The sequence below is a fragment of the Nomascus leucogenys genome, chromosome 12 (assembly GCF_006542625.1).
Source record: "Nomascus leucogenys isolate Asia chromosome 12, Asia_NLE_v1, whole genome shotgun sequence".
Classification (NCBI taxonomy): domain Eukaryota; kingdom Metazoa; phylum Chordata; class Mammalia; order Primates; family Hylobatidae; genus Nomascus; species Nomascus leucogenys.
The window spans coordinates 29,874,854-29,892,005 of NC_044392.1; the positions used below are offsets into that span (position 1 = coordinate 29,874,854).

The 17,152-nt window shown below is 37.8% G+C and overlaps 1 protein-coding gene across 8 annotated transcripts in view; it reads right to left on the reverse strand.

The window, feature by feature from the left end:
- DNM3 (dynamin 3) overlaps positions 1-17,152 on the reverse strand; it is a 600,443-nt gene that overhangs the window by 518,894 nt on the left and 64,397 nt on the right. For all 8 annotated transcript variants that reach the window (XM_012511535.2, XM_030823969.1, XM_003258880.3 and 5 more), the window contains exon 2: positions 1,229-1,302. In XM_012511535.2, the coding sequence (XP_012366989.1) occupies positions 1,229-1,302 (74 nt within the window). The remainder of the gene's footprint in view (positions 1-1,228; positions 1,303-17,152) is intronic.

Here is a 17,152-nt window from a genome sequence, read left to right on the forward strand (position 1 = left end):
CAGGTATATTTCTAAGAGAAATGAAAACACATGTCCACACAGAAACATGTACATGAATGTTTATAGCAACATTATTCATAATAACCAAAGGGTGGAAACAACTCAAATGCTCCTCAGTTAATGAATGGACAAACAAAATGTGATCTATCCAGACAATGGAATATTATTAGGCCATAAAAAGAAATGAAGTTCTAATACATGCTACAACCTGGATGAACCTTGAAAAGATTATGCCAAGCAAGAAAAGCCTATTACAAAAGACCACATATTAAATGATTCTATTCAAATGACATGTCCAGAATAGGGAAATCCATAGAGACAGAACATAGGTTAGTAGTGCCTAGGCTGGAGTGGTGGGGAAAGGTGTTAGGAAAAGAGGTGATAGCAGAAACATACAGGCTTTCTTTTGGGAGTGATCAAAGAGTTCTAAAGCTGATTGTGGAGATGGCTGCACATATCTGTGAAAAGACTAAAATCTATTCAACTGTTAACTTCTATTGGTCAAGTTATATGGTATGTAAACTGTATCTTTAACAAGCTATTAAAAATATTTGCAATTTATGATAGATGATTTTATGAGGTGCTTCAGTCTTAAGCATTCAAATAAATTGACAGGAAAACCAGTAAAATCCTCAAAAAGAAATGGGGAAAAAGAAAAATGGCCAATTCACAAGAGAAGAAATACAAATGGCAAATAAACATGAAAAAAAATTCAACATCATCAGTTGCTGAAATAAAATGAAAATAAAAACAAAGCATCATTTACCTATCAAATTATCGTGGTGTAAGAGAGAGAAGCAAGCATAGCACAGTGTAAATATAGATATGCATATACACATCCATACAGATATTATATGGTTGTTGAATTTTATAAGTTAATCCCCAAGTGCACGTGCATGCACACACACACACACACACACACACACACACAATACCAAAGGAGTATTAGTGGTTGTGCTGTACTGTAAAATTATATAGATGGATTACAATGAGCAATAAAAAAATTTTTTAAGTAGGTATTTAAAAAAATCTATGAAAATATCCCCTTTAATGTAATCAAAGGAATGAAAAGAGCAATGAAGAAGGCAGCATTCTGGAGAGAAATGTGGGCAGCTGCCCACAGTGGGGCGATCACAAAAACATATCTATTGGCACAATCCCACACCTATGAAGGCAAAAGGGGCCACAGGATGTGCCCATCCATGCGGTAAACATCTTCGTTCATTACCTGCTTTAGAAGTAACAAGCTGCAGCACAAGAGGTCGTCTTGTTACAATGCCCGACCCTCGAGGGAGAAAGTCCCTAAAAAAAGTAAGAAATATAGATTAAGGCATGAAGGAATTCTGATCACCTATACATTCATAAACCAAGTTCCACAGCAATTCTCCTAATTCCCAACCTTTCAATGTATTGCTTATCCAAACAATGATAGGCCCATCTTAATAAAAGAAGCATTTTCAAAGTTAAAAAAAAGAAGGAGGAGGGCCTTATATTGCATAGAAATCCATGTACATTATCATAATGACTTCACTGGAATATGTCATTCATTCATCTAGCTGAAATTGATAAAAGTTTGCCCTTAGTTTCCATGTATTATCAATGAATTTTGATTTTCAGAGAATCAGCATTAAAGAAAATATTTGATACTGAAATTAATTCTTAAACTCTTTTTGATAATTACAAAACCCAGTACTCTCTTTGGCCTCAAGATCAATATTAGCACCATCAAATACCATTACTAAAGGCACATTAGATTGTATCCTCTAAATATACTGACATTTTTCTCCAATAAAAGGAAACAAGGCCGGGCACAGTGGTCCACACCTGTAATCCCAGCACTATGGAAGGCCGAGGCTAGTAAATCGCTTGAGCCCAGGAGTTCAAGACCAGCCTGGACCACATAGCAAAAACCCAGCTCCACAAAAACAAAACAAAAAAAAACTACAAAAATTAGCCAGCCAGATGTGGTGGCGTAGGCCTCTACTCCCAGCTACTCAGAAGGCTGAGGTGGGAGGATCGCTTGAGCCTGGGAGGCAGAGTTGCAATGAACCAATGTTGCACCACTGCACTCCAGCCTGTGCAACAGAGTGAGACTCTTGTTTAAAAAAAAGGACACATAAAACGTGGGATCAAGTAGAAACAAATATTTTGTCTATAGAAATTAACAGCAGAAAACAAACATTGCAACTTGAGTTTTGTTTGTTCTCATTCCATTTGTTCTTATTCCTGATAAATGGACATTTTGATAAAGATCATATTTTAAATAGCTTATTAATAAACACTAAGCTAATAAAACTGCAGCAAATATAGTACTACATAATATTACATCTGCAATGCCACATAAATTATTGCTGATTCTGCAATGTCAAAGAATTCAAAAACATACCTATAGCACAGTTTTTAAACACATTTAGAATGTCTCACAACTTTTAGAGGAATCATCACAGAATTCCATTCAAAATAAACTTTTCACTCAGTGGCAGTTTTTCTCAAAATGTTGTTCCAGGCCCACCAGAAAGTGTTATAACCACAGACACCCAGGACTCATCCTGAAGCTACAGATTCATCATATTCAGGGGAAGGCATGCAGCATTTGTACTCTTAACAAGCTCCCAGATGTTTCTGATGCTCACCAAGGTTTGAAAACCACTGGCCTCAAGTCAGGATATGTTACTCAACAATTCAGTGGGCAATAATGGCATGTGGCATGCTATGAGTTTTGCAGGAAATTTGGCAGAACAGAGCTTCAACACAGATGGGATTTCAATGAACAGCAGCTTATAAAATAGGCAAAGGACAGTGAGAATGCTCCAAAACCCAAGCGTTTAGCTGCACTGATAGTTTGGAATGGAGAGTCAAAAAGATAAAATCAAGCCAAATTTCTCCTACTACAACTAATTTATTTGGCAAATGCTACTGTATGTTCTGACAGAGGAAATAGTACTGAATAACCTTAAGTTAATGACTTTTCTCATTGACTTCAAGGACCAGAGTTCATTTAGAATGTCAATGTATATGACTACAATAGAAAATAATGAAATTACAAATTTATATGTGCTTTTGAAAATGCAGCTGAAATACCATTATTTATTCATCAAAAAAAATTCACTGAGAAATTAAGAAGTGCTAGGGAGATGCTGTGGGCATGGACTCATGCTGGGTAGACACCAGGAATTTGGAACCTAATGGGAACAAAACATAGTCATGAAAACCATTAAAGAAGGGAAGATAAACTACATTCTCAGAAAAGAGAAAGAACAATACTCTCTTTATAATGATGTTTTGAATATATTTAAATACATATAACTAAATACACTTTTAATATTCTTCATGTGCTATATTAGAATAATTGCTAGTTTAGAGGGCTTCAACAATCATTTAAAATTTAATCAAAATAAACAAAGCATCTACTTTGTTTTGTTTGTTTTATTTTTAACCAAAAAGGAAGAGGTTAATTTGAGAATCAAAATGAATGGAGGGAGGGAAAAAAGCAAAACTCCAGAGTAAAGAGCTGGAGGGCACCATGGAATACTATTCAGCCATAAAAAAGGATGAGTTTATGTCCTTTGCAGGGACATGGATAAAGCTGGAAACCATCATTCTCAAGAAACTAACACAAGAACAGAAAACCAAACACCGCATGTTCTCACTCATAAGTGGGAGCTGAACAATGAGAACACATGGACACAGGGAGGGGAACATCACACACCAGGGCCTGTAAGAGGGTGGGGGGCCAGGGGAGGGATAGCATTAGGAGAAATACCTAATGTAGATGACAGGTTGATGGGTGCAGCAAACCACCATGGCACGTGTATACCTATGTAACAAACCTGCACGTTCTGCATATGTATCCCAGAACTTTAAAGTATAATAATAAAAAAAAAATTAAGTCAGGATATAAAAATAAAAAGAGCTGGAGGGCATCTGTTTGAGCCGTGAGGACCATGAGTGAAATTTTAGGATGTATAAAATGCCAAGGAAAAATGGTGAATGGCCTGAATAATACCATTTAACAAGTCAATAAAATATTCTCTTCAAGAAAAAAGACAGAGAAGAAACGACACAGAGAAGAAAGAAGAAAAAAAGGTTTAGTCACTTTATGTCTTCATGCTGAGACCTGTTTCAATTCATGCTTGTGACCATATATTTATATGTAGATTTAGTAATAATCCCTGTGAACGTTGTTAAAGCAAAATAGAATGTATCAAACATTATAAATAGCAAATAATTATGTGTTGACTAAAAATCCACAGATACATCTACATTTTTCTCTACATTTTTTTATTAAGCAAACAGAACTTTGCATTAAGACTAATAAATAGATTCCGGTATCCAACCCCCTTCTTATTAACTCACAGTTACTAGTTCCCTTCATGGCTCTCATCAGTCCTACCACTGACAGATATATTCTCACCAAAAGCCAAAAATTTTGATAATCAAATTTTACTATTTGGAAGTCTATCTTTCTTCACAAGCATCTCTGAAGTACAACAAAGTGCTAAAGAAAAGTTTCTCTCTTCTGAAGAGTGAGCACCTAATCTGGCCATCCTAAAGATACGTCTCCTTCTGATGGCCCAGCAAAATGAAAACCATATGCCCAGCGCACTCTTGCTGTGTGAGCTCAGGAGATGAGTCCTTGAATGAGAAACACAGAACCTTCCTTTGAATATTAGCTCTACCACTGAATGGACAAAATTCTCTCTGAACCCATTTCTGTTACTTCTAAACTGAGATAATGCTAACTATGGCCCAAGTTGTATGGATCAAATGAAATGCAACAAACGCCAACCATTTTAAAACCCAAGCACCACGGAAAAATGTTACTATTATTTTTGATATAACACAGCCACAGTGTGTTTTCCCTGATTTTGTAGTATTTGCTTACCTTAAAAAACTAAGCACCTACGTACAATATTTTAACATTTTGCTAATGGAATTTGGAGATAGGAGCCACAGACCCCATTTGAACTATCCTCTTGGTGTTGATCACCTGCAAGGGTTTGGAAAGCGCTTATGCCTGCCTTCAGCAACAGGGAGCCAAAGCACTGACATGAACAATATTGAATAATTCATTAGCCACTGAGCACCACCATCCAATTGAATTGTATCATTTTCTGTGCAATAGGTTTTCTCCTATATCTCCGTAAGCATATTTTATGGGAAAACCTGTAAGCATGTTTTATGGGAAAACATTTTCTAAATTAATGCTGGTAAAATAATGACTATTCCTTTAGTATTACTTTGGATTTAGACTACATATTTTTAAATTTATTTTCTAATAAATCTATATAAAAAGAAAATATGTATGCCATTTTTCCTGTAAAATGTACCTTCAAAGAGTAACCTGAAGACTCAGTGTTATTAAGTTGATTCTGTTATATTGCCCAAATGCCTTATTTGTAGTTGAACTGTACAGATTTTTAGTCAGAGAGAGTGCTTCCCTCTGGATGCCACATGACAGCTACAAATCAAATGCCTTTCTTCTCTCTCAACCCATCTCAATATAGCGTTAATCTTCAGTGTTAACAGCCAGTCTTCAGGCAGTAAGTCAATGCTCCTTCATGGCTTCCTGACTCCTAGACAAAAAATAGAGTACAATTCCCACACTATAGTTTAAGAAACACCTTGAAGACATTTCTTATTGGCTCTTCCAGTAACTGAGTTACCAGGAAATATAGTTATTGCTCCACTAGGAAAAGAATGATCTTTGGAAGCCTGAAAAAGAAGATACTAGCTGTATCAACAAAACTAAAAAAATTCCCCCCGGCAGCAAATAAAGTAACTACAGAGATGGTTTCTTCAATATAAATGTAAATGATTGTTAACCAGATAACCTGTACAGTAAATAAATGTTTAACATCTGCCCTTAACTGAAGATGGAAGGCGTAACTCATAGTTTCCTAGAAGTTAATTCATGGAGCCAATTTATTCAAAAATAAACAAGCTCAGCCTTGGAGGAGGACAACATGCAAATAAATAACTATAATAAGCATAACAGGTACCATGCTTAAGCTCTACACAGGGTACAGTACCAACATACAGCAAAGAATATCTATCCTGCTTGGAGGAGCTGCCAGAAACAATATCTGAGAAGAAATATGAGGTAGGAGGCATTCCACAGAAAATCAGATATACGAAGACATGGAAGACCAGAGTAGCACAAAACATCACAGAACTGTAAACATTAAAGAGAGATCAGAATGAGATAGAGAAGAGTCTACAGAAGGAAGCCAGAACAGACCTCAGAGGTTTGTGTTTGTGTTTGTCTATTTTCTGTGAGAACAGGAAGGCACTATAGAGTTTTAAGTGATCAGATTTGCATTTCAGAATAATCACTGGGGATTATATAGAGAACGTTGAAGAAGAGAAAGATCAAAGACAGAGTGATGAGTCACTAGTCACTAGCCAGTCTATGTCATTCAGAAAGAAGATAATAAAGGTCAAGTCCAAGGCAGTAATGGTAGAGATGGAAAGAAGACAAATGGCAGGATTTAATGATTGCTTTGATGTGGAATCTCCTTCTGATGCCCCTCCTTCTGATGAATCTCCTTCTGATGTAGTGATATGGAAGAGTTAGGATAAATGTCACATTTCTGGTTTGGGTAGCTGGTTGAACAATGGTATCACTAACCAGGACAAGAAATAAAGGAAGATCTGGTTAATACAGTGCTTACCATGTGCCAGCACCAATCTGATTGCTTTATGTGCATTAACTTGTTTGATCTCATAACATCCTATGAGATGGGTACTATCGTTATTCTTACTTCACAGATGAGAAAACAGAGGCACAAAAAAGTCAGATAATTTGCACAGGGTCACAAAGCTAGTAAGTGACATATGGGACTCAAATCTAGGGAGTCTAACTCTAGCATTTGTGCTCTTGACCATTTTTATCTACATTGTAAAACAAATGGGGGAAGAAAATGAGCAGTCCTTATTTGTACACATTGATCTTTACATGCCTGGGGAATACCCAGATTGAAACAACATGTAGACAGACTGAACAGTTGGCACTTAGGACAAAAGTCTTGTCTGGAGACAATAATTTGACAGTCAGCAACAGAGCAGGAAGTTGAAGCCAAAGGAACAGATGAGTAGGAATGGAATGGAAACAAGTGATTAATATGGACTCTCAGAAATACCAACATTTAATGGGTACCTGAAAGAAGTGGAACTGAGAGAATAGAAAGGGGCTACCAGAGAGGTAGCCAAACACTAGAACTCAAAATCACATTAACCTCTTAAACATCTCTACAACTCTTAACATCTCCACTAGGTGTCTGGAACCAAACATCTCTACAACTCATTACAATCACATTAACCTCTTAAACATCTCTACAACTCATTACAATCATATTAACCTCTTAAACATCTCCACTAGGTGTCTGGAACCAAACATCTCTACAATTCATTACAATCTATCCAAATGTTTCTCCTCCTTCATTCCCAATCATAATCCACATCATCAGCATCCATAAACGTCAGCCAAGCCAAGCACCTGGGGATCATCCATCCTCCACCTACCTCTATCCTCATGCTCCAAGTTGGTCACCATGTCCAGTTGATTTTATATTAATATCTCTTAAATTCACCCTCTCTTGTCTATTTGGATCACCACTTCAGCTGCCACCAACTATCATAGAAACTGCTACACTAATCTAACAACTAATTTCCCTGCATCTAATTTGAGCACCCTCCTATCCAGCTTTAACAGTGACGTAAGTTCTATCACATCATTACCAGACTTTAAATCACAGAATGACTCCCCATGATCTTTAGCATGAAATCCAAATCTTAGTATCACTTACAAAATGTTTTATTTCTGAACACTCTCCAAGTGAAACCCTACATCAGAGGCATAGAACTTCTTACAATTAATTTAACTATTATTTCAACAAATGTGCATTATGTGTCTACTACAAGCTAAATGAAGCCTTAGACACTGGAGATACAACAGTAAACAAAGCAGAAATAAAGCCTTGTCCTCTAGTGTAAGTCTCTGTGCGTCTGTGCTCTCAGACTTGGTGTCTAAGCACATCCCTATCCCCCTAAATCTTCAACACTCAGCTGCATGTCATCTTCTCTGGGAGTCTTCTCGAGGTCCCCCCACCCCCACATGTCTCTACCTAAGCTCTCAACACACAATTGTCTGCTCCCTCACCCCTGTGTGTTCCCTCAGAGCCTCCTTCAGTGCCTAGGCACTAAATATTTTTTACACTTTCTACATACCCTTTCAAGAAGATTTGTCATTGCTCCATACAATCATAACATAGAAAGAAAACAATCCTACATCTAATTCACAACTGGCAGGCAGCTACAAGGCATTATATGGACCAAAAGAATAGGCAAGATGACTCTCAACTCACCAATAATTTGCTGGGGTCATTTAAATTGATATTATGAACATTTAAGACCCAAATATATTCACCAAATTACAAAATACAGAATACTAGGTGGGCCAATATTATTGACTCTGTCTAATGACATGGAATGGAATTGGAAGAAAATAAATTTTTTTTAAAAATCCAGAACCAATATATTTTTAAAATTTTTTCCTTAAAAACAGAGAAATCTCGGCCAGGTGCGGTGGCTCACGCCTGTAATCCCAGCACTTTGGGAGGCTGAGGACGGCAGATCACCTGAGGTTGGGAGTTCAAGACAAGCCTGATCAACATGGAGAAACCCCATCTCTACCAAAAATACAAAATTAGCCAGGTGTGGTGGTGCATGCCTGTAATCCCAGCTACTCGGGAGGCTGAGATAGGAGAATTGCTTGAACCCAGGAGGCGGAGGTTGCGGTGAGCCAAGATTGCATCATTGCACTCCAGCCTGGGTGACAAGAGCAAAACTCCATCTCAAAAAAACAGAACAAAAACAAAAACCAAAAAACAGAGAAATCTCTTTTAAAACTTAATTTTCAAAATATTTAATATAATTTTCTGGCCATGCACAGTGGCTTACATCTGTAATTTTAATACTTTGGGAGGTCAAGGCAGGAGGATCACTTGAGCCCAGGAGTTCCAGACCAGCCTGAGCAACATGACAAGACTCCCTTCTCTATAAAAAATGTAAAAATTAGCTGGGCATGGTGGCTTGAGCCTGTAGTCCCAGCCACTCGGGAGCCTGAGGCAGGATGATTGCTTGAACCCAGGAGGTCGAGGCTGCAGTGAGCCATGTTCATGCCACTGCACTTCAGCCTGGGTGACAGAGTGAAACCCTGTCTAAAAAAAAATCTGTGCACCAAAATAATTCCTATAGGAGTACTATCTCACAATATTTCAATATACTGATCCAACAAAAAAAGAAACAAGGAAAGGGAAACAGGCAAAAGAAAGGAGATAGGAAGAGAAAGACAGACAAATCACACAAATACTGCCCACCCCCTGCTCCAAGAAGCACTGAGGTCAAGAATCCAATTCCACACCCTGAACACAATGGTGCTATTAAAATAGCTCTGTACTTTCATGCCCAAATCCGGGAACTTTGCCAACCATTACAATGCAATTTTAATCGCTAGAGGAAGTAATGTTACCAAAATCCACAGATTTAATTGGAAATTTTCTACTGCAGTTTACTTTTTTCTCTAAATTATTGGCATATATTAAGAATATTAGTACTTACAGATTTGCAAAGAATCATATTTTGATGCTGTCAGCTACTCTATAATATGAAGTACTCAATACCATCATAATTTTATTTGAAAAACATATCTACAAATTCAATTGCAGGAAATACAATGCTTTTACTTATTTTTTATTGACATCTTTAAGAATCCCAATATTTTGCTTTTATTCACAAAATTCAAAATTTCTAAACAACATATTTTCATTAAATCTAAATAATCAATAATTAATGGTTCCCACTGAAACATTTAGAATGCAAAAGTTTCTGAGTCAGGGATCTATAAACTGAACAAAGGAGGCAGTTCTAACTTTACAAATACTGTGTTCTCCCCACCAGGAAACATGCTCAAGAACTTAATGCCTTAATATTTAATCCATTTTATTTGCTTATTCACTAAGTCAGTCTGTTCAAGCATTTAAAGCACCAGATGAATGAGTCCTGGCATAAAACAAAGGCACTTAGCTTTCACTTTTTCCAAATCACAGATTATATCTTACCCAAGTTGGCTGCCAGGAAAACGAATGGCAAAAAGCACTAGTAAAAAGATCACTGGTTGCCTACCTAATATCTATTTTCCCTTTCTTATTAACAGAATCCCAATTTTGCTGGGAATGGCAATGTGCCCAACTTTAATAGACAAATCAATCTGTGTTTCCCAGCCTCCCTGGCAAATGGGGTGTCCACATGACTAACTTCTACCCAGTAAGATGTAATTAGAGGTTTTGAGTGACATCAGAATAGTTCCTTTAAAAGGATCTGATTTCGTTAATGTATACCTTTTACCCTTCCTCTTCTTTTGTCTCCCTGTCAGCTATACATGATAGTGGAGCTGCAACAACCACCTTGATACCACAAGGCAATTTTGCAGATGGAAGATCAGAAAAGAACAAAGAGTAGGACAGTGATGACATTATAGGTCACTGGAACCAGCCTTGTACTACCTAGGAAGGAGACAAAGAAAAAGAGAGAGACAGACAGACAGACAGTGCTTTAAGCCAGTGTTTCTCACCCTTCTTTTCATTATGGTTCCCCTAATGAAACTTATGTGATATTTTTCCCCATTAAATATTCCCCTATTAAGTTTAATATCATAGATATACTATATATCAGTATATGTGCTCTACATACACCTGTGCTTTAAACATAAAAACAGTAAGACTCTTTTTGTTCCCCAAGAACCAGTTTTTGCCCTGTTGGGGGCAATATCACCCCAACTGAGAATATGTATTATACATCCACAAAAAATAAAACTCAGGATGCTAAACATTCAGTTCTCTTAGCCATCCCTTCCTGCAGAGTTTCTAAAAGAAATGCATGTGGAAAGGACAAACTGAGCTGGGTTGTGCTGCAAACTTCAATGTATTCCCTTTCCAACCCTGAAAACATGGGCTGGACCACATGAAATCCTCATCTGGCCTAGGTAAGAGGTAGCCCTAAGGCCTAGTACCAAAGAGGCTCAAAGGCCTCCCTTGCCCCTCTCCATGAAGCCCATACATGAATCTCAGACTTTTCTTTGACACAACAGTGACTAGAAAAGGTCCACCTGTGGAAGACAAACCAGCCAGTGAAAAGAAGCAACAGCAAGAGAACACTTACCCGATGACCAGGGCAGTTCTGGTCTAGGCAGCTCACGTCAACCCCTCCCCTACTAAGGCTTCAGATGAAGAAATGGGGCCCAATTACTGTCCTTGGTCCTGAATATACATTACCAGCTCCTTGGCAGGAGGCTGGAAAAAAACAGCATGGATAGGGTAGAAGTGAGCTTCCCCAGCCAATAGTGTACTCTTTTGTTTTCACTATTTTAAGAGTTAGAGGCCAGGCACGGTGGCTTACACCTGTAATCCCAGCACTTTGGGAGGCCGAGGCGGGCGGATCACCTGAGGTCAAGAGTTCGAGACCAGCTTGGCCAAAATGGCGAAACCCTGTCTATACTAAAAATACAAAAATTAGCCAGGCATGGTGTCACGTGCTTGTAATCCCAGCTATTCAGGAGGCTGAGGCAGGAGAATCGCTTGAACCCGGGAGGTGGAGGTTGCAGTGAGCCAAGATTGCGCCACTGCACTTCAGCCTGGGTGACAAGAGTGAAACTCTGTATAAAAAAAAAAAAAAAAAAAAGATGTCGGGGTAAAATGAGGTATTTAATTGGAAGCCAAAAAAGTGTAGGTTGGTTTCTCCACTAAAACAGAATGGAGCACTACCATGGTTACATCCTGTTTATTTAAAAAGAATGGAATCTGATTTTCCAATTAACCAGGAAGGATTTAAGTGGATTTTTGGATCCAGCTTCTCTCTCACTCTCTAGATGCCACATCCATGATTCCCCCATGCAAACTTTTTATTCCCAGAACAGCTGGCTCCCAAGTGATTCCACACTAATTTCACACTTCTGTGTTGACTCCTTAACCACAGAAGCCCTTGTCTAATGCCTCTTTCTTTATTGAGGAATAAACTCACTCTTAAAGACATGTTGATGCAGCCTCCTGTGGGAAGCATTTCATGATATGCCAGCATATTTAGATGCCCCTTCTGTTTATTCCAAAAGTACCAGGAGCCCAAGTCAAATCCTCTCCTATGTAGCCTCTCCTAGCACAGGACCACCTTGCTCATTTCTATAAGGCACAGCCTTACAGGCTCATAGTAAGTAGTCAAATATATTAGCTGCTATTATCCTTATCATCATCATCACTATCATTGTCATCATTTTTAATATTGGTAAGTTATTCTGGAATTCATTTATTATTTACCTAAATTCGTTTCTGAAGCTAATATATCACCATATCAACAAGTAATGATTATCTCTTGCTAGCCACAGGTAAGTATGTAGCTTTAGAGAGGGCTACATCCAAATTGTCACACTGTTCAGTAGCTCCCCCTTTCCTGCAGGGGATATGTCCCAAGACCCCCAGTGGGTGCCTGAAACCACAGATAGTACTTGACTCTATAATACTAACAGGCAGATAGTGTATACCATGTGGATATGCTAGACAAAGAGATAATTTACATCCCATGTGGGACAAAGCAGAATGGTGAGAGATTTAACTAACTACTCCGAATGACATGCAATTTAAAACATAAATTGTGTATTTCTGGAATTTTCCATTGAGTCTTTTCAGACCGCAATTGACCATGGGTAACTGAAACAGCAGAGTGCAAAACTTCAGATAAGGGAAGACTACTGTATCTAGATTTTAGGGTGTTATGAAAAGGAAAATATATCAACATAAACACTTATAACTTTAACCTTTCATCTGTTTCTTGGAAAGTCATCAGCTACCTAAAGACTTCATTCTCTAAGAGCTCTCACTATTCTGTCTTCCATGAGAAAAGGTTAACGCAAAACATGGAATGAATGCTTAAACCAACAAAAGAATCAACACACATTCCAACTGCAGTGTGCTCAATTCAAATACAGAATAAAATGAACCCCCTGGCATCCACAGTATTCCACAAGCGTGTGGCAAGTGTTATTTCTAGCCACTTAAAAGCACCAGTGAAAAGAGCTCAAATACATAGAAAAGAAAAGATCTCCGTTCCCATGAGGAGAGGCATTTATTAGCACTTAATGGCCCTCTTTCATTGCCTTTCCACTGACGCATCTCTAATTGTTCCAATTATAATTTCAAGTAACAAAACCAATAATGGTAAAAGTCTATGGTTGAGTGTATGCATTTTGAAAAGAGGTCTTTGACAGCACAAACCACATACAAAAATACACAACAATGTGGGATCTGGACAGGCAATATGATAATCAAGAGAGAAGAGGTGGTATGGAAAGAGGACTAGTCAAGAAACCAGCTTGGGTTCCAGCTGTAACCTCACCACATCATTTAATCTATAAGAGACTCAGTTTCTACATCTTTAAAATATGAAGACTAAAGAGTGTCTTCTGATGCCTCTTCTAATTCTTCACAGAATCTGATTCCGCCTCTGACTTTTTTTTTTTTAAGACAGAGTCTCACTCTGTTGCCCTGGCTGCAGTGCAGTGGCACAATCTCGGCACGGCTCACTGCAACCTCTGTCTCCCAGACTCAAGCAATTCTCCCACCTCAGCCTCCCAAGTAGCTGGGATTACAGGCATACGGCACCACACCTGGCTAATTTTTGTATTTTTAGTAGAGACACTATGTTGGCCAGGCTGGTCTTGAACTCCTGACCTCAAGTGATCCACCCAACTCGGCCTCCCAAAGTGCTGACATTACAGGCGTGAGCCACAATGCCCAGCCACCACCTCTGACTTTCTAAATAATCTTAAAGCTTTCTGTTTTCACTTTCATAACTGAGACTGTTAGTATCCAGTTTAAGTTCAGTGACAGCAAAGACTATGTCATTTATTTTCTTCCCACCACTATACATGGCACATAGCAGGTGTTCAAAAATATTAGTTAAAGGGAAGGAAAAAAGGGAGAGAAGAAGAAAAGGAAGGAGGCAGAAAGGCAGGATGAAGGAAAGATGGAAGGAAGGGAAGTAGGGAAGGAGGGAGGGACAGGCCAAATTTAATATGGCTATAGCATTACATGTAAGAGGACAATGGTAAAAGATAAGCTTGGAATATATATCTCCTACTTTTAAGAAAGATTACATTAGGAAATTTCAAATTTAGAGAATACACCATATTAGAGAATATTATAGAGGTGTCTATTAATGTTTTCAGTGCTAAGAAATTAAGATACTAATAAACAAATGTACAATAAGCTATGTAGGGTTATATGTTAATTATTGTAATACTTTAAAATGAAGCACAAATTTTTATTATTGAATATTTTTCTTCACTGTCAGTATCTAATATCAATAAAGATAGGAAAATAAGCACCAATCAATCAAAAATTAAAATACTGAAATTTGGAAATTAGGGGGGAAAAAAGATAGAAATCTCCTGATCCACTGGATGGAAAAAACCACTTCTAATATAAGAGTTCTACCATTAGCAAATAATAGTAACAAAATATAAGCACTTATAATTATTTAATTACATATTTTTGCAACCTAATCTATATTATTTTTGTTAATCTGAGCATGAATATGCAAAATGCACTAATAGCCACATGCCAATAACTCAAAAGTATAAGTGACTTTTCAATCATCACCCTCTGCAGTGCACGTTTTCAAGAAGTTAATGCAAAAAATTCATATCTTATCTCCTGAATTAATGGGATTTGAAGAATAGCCCAATATTTTTAAACTACAGGTTGTAACCAATAAATGAGTTGTGAAATAAATTTTGTAGAACTTGACCAACATATTTTCATAATGGAAAAGGAATGGAATTCAACAGAAACTATATATAACACAGAAATGCTAAGTATTTTATAAAACTTTTATTTCCATTGTATATAGATAGACAAGGTCACAATAAAATGTATTTTTTACAATGAGATACAGTCAATGATTAGAAAACACTATGTGTGTCTTTACTATTCTACTTATAAATATATGTTTTTGGTGTTTTAGATATATTCCAATTCTGTATGTCAACATGAAAAAGTAGTTATCATTGAACATAGCAGAGAATTTTATATATTTAAAGCATATAATCAAAATGCTGAAAATCCCAAATTATTGCATCTTAAGTCCCACTGGGGTTGCAGTCTTAAATAAATAGTGGATCAAAGTAAGCCTCATTGTGAAAGTGAGAGTTTAGTAATGACTTGAAGGGGTAAGTGAATTAGCCATGCAGACATGTGCCTGGCATGCTAGAGAGGAATGAGCAAGGGGAAGAAGTCAGATATTAGGTCAGAGAGAAAGAAAGGGGTGCCAGATCACCTCAGCCATTGTAGGAACTCTGTATTTTCTCCACGTGAAATGGGGAGTGATGGAAGAATTTTCAGCAAAGGAGTAACATGACCTGACTTACTTCTTTTTTTTTTTTCTGTGACGGACTCTCACTCTTGCTGCCCAGGCTGGAGTGCAATGGCGCAATCTTGGCTCACCGCAACCTCCGCCTCCCGGGTTCAAGCAATTCTCCTGCCTCAGCCTCCCCAGTAGCTGGGATTACAGGCATGCACCACCTTGCCTGGCTAATTTTGTATTTTTAGTAGAGATGGGGTTTCTCCATGTTGGTCAGGCTGATCTTGAACTCCCAACCTCAGGTGATCTGCCCACCTCAGCCTCCCAGAGTGCTGGGATTACAGGCGTGAGCCACTGCGCCCGGCCTGACTTACGTTTTTAAAGGATTGCATTAGCCATTAAAAATCAACTGCGGGGATCAAAGAGAGAAGCAGGGAAAACAATTAGGAGATGTTACAGTAATAGAGGCAAAACATCAGGGAAGCCTAGACCAGAACGGCAGCAGTGGAGACAGTTAGAGGTGGTCCATTTCTGGCTATAAATAAAAATAGAGCTGGGATGGAATTATTTTTTCCCTTGAATGAAATGTGGTGAGAATCAGACAAATTTTGTTTCCAAAAAGACTTGGGTTCAAATCTCAGCTCCACCTCTCACTGAGACTGTATTATCTTGGCTATATTTTACATTGTCTCTCTAAATCTCATGATCCACATCTATAAAATAAAAATAGTATCACTTACTTGAAAAGTTTTTGAAAGGACTAAATAACATGCATAAAGCACATAGCAGGACTGCAATAAATGTAACCTCTTTTACTTCGTGATGATTGTTAGAGACATATTTAAAATACAAAAAAAAGAATGAAATCCTAAGTAGTGGACATTCTGTAAGTTAAGAATTTTTTATGAAAATAACATACAGCTTCCAAAATAAATTGGGTATCTGTAAAAAATGTAAATGATTAAGGCATTTTCATTAAAAAACAAAAATAGTAGACTCAAGATTATTTCATACTCTTCAAGTTAAAGCACATTATCAGTGAGATTCTGTGCAAACATTTCTTGCCCAAGTTATTTAAAAAGAAACTATTATAAGGAAGGAATCAAAAGTTTTGTTGCTGGGGGTCAGGCAAAAAAAAAAAAAAGTTTTGTTGGTAGGGTGTGGTGGCTCACACCTATAATCTCAGGAGTTTGAGAGGCTGAGACAGGAGGATCCCTTGGGTCCAGGAGTTCAAGACTAGCCTGGGCAAGATGGTAAGACTCCATCTATATAAAAAATTTAAAACAGCCAGGTGTGGTGGCACGTGCCTTTGGTCCCAACTATACGGGAGGCTGAGATGGGAGAATCGCTTGAGCCCAGGAAGTCGAGGCCGCAATGAGCCATGTTCACACCACTGCACTCCAGCCTGGGTGACAGAAGGAGACCCTGTCTCAAAAAAAAAAAAAAAAAAAAAAAAAAAAAAAACAATGCAATTGAACTACAGCTAGAAATATGTTACTAATACTTGACAAGCTATTTCACTCATTTCTTCAGCAAACCTTTGAAAGCAACAATATTATAAGCATGTGAAGAGGCTAAACAATCTAGTAACTGCCTCTTCCCTCTGGCAAATGAGTCTGGTACATCCATCCTTCACATACTAAATCACAGTCTGCTTACATCAGTAGAGGGCCACCTCCTGGAATGAAAAACTCTTTACTTCCAAAATAGCCCATTTTTTTTTTGTCTTGAGACAATACTTTTA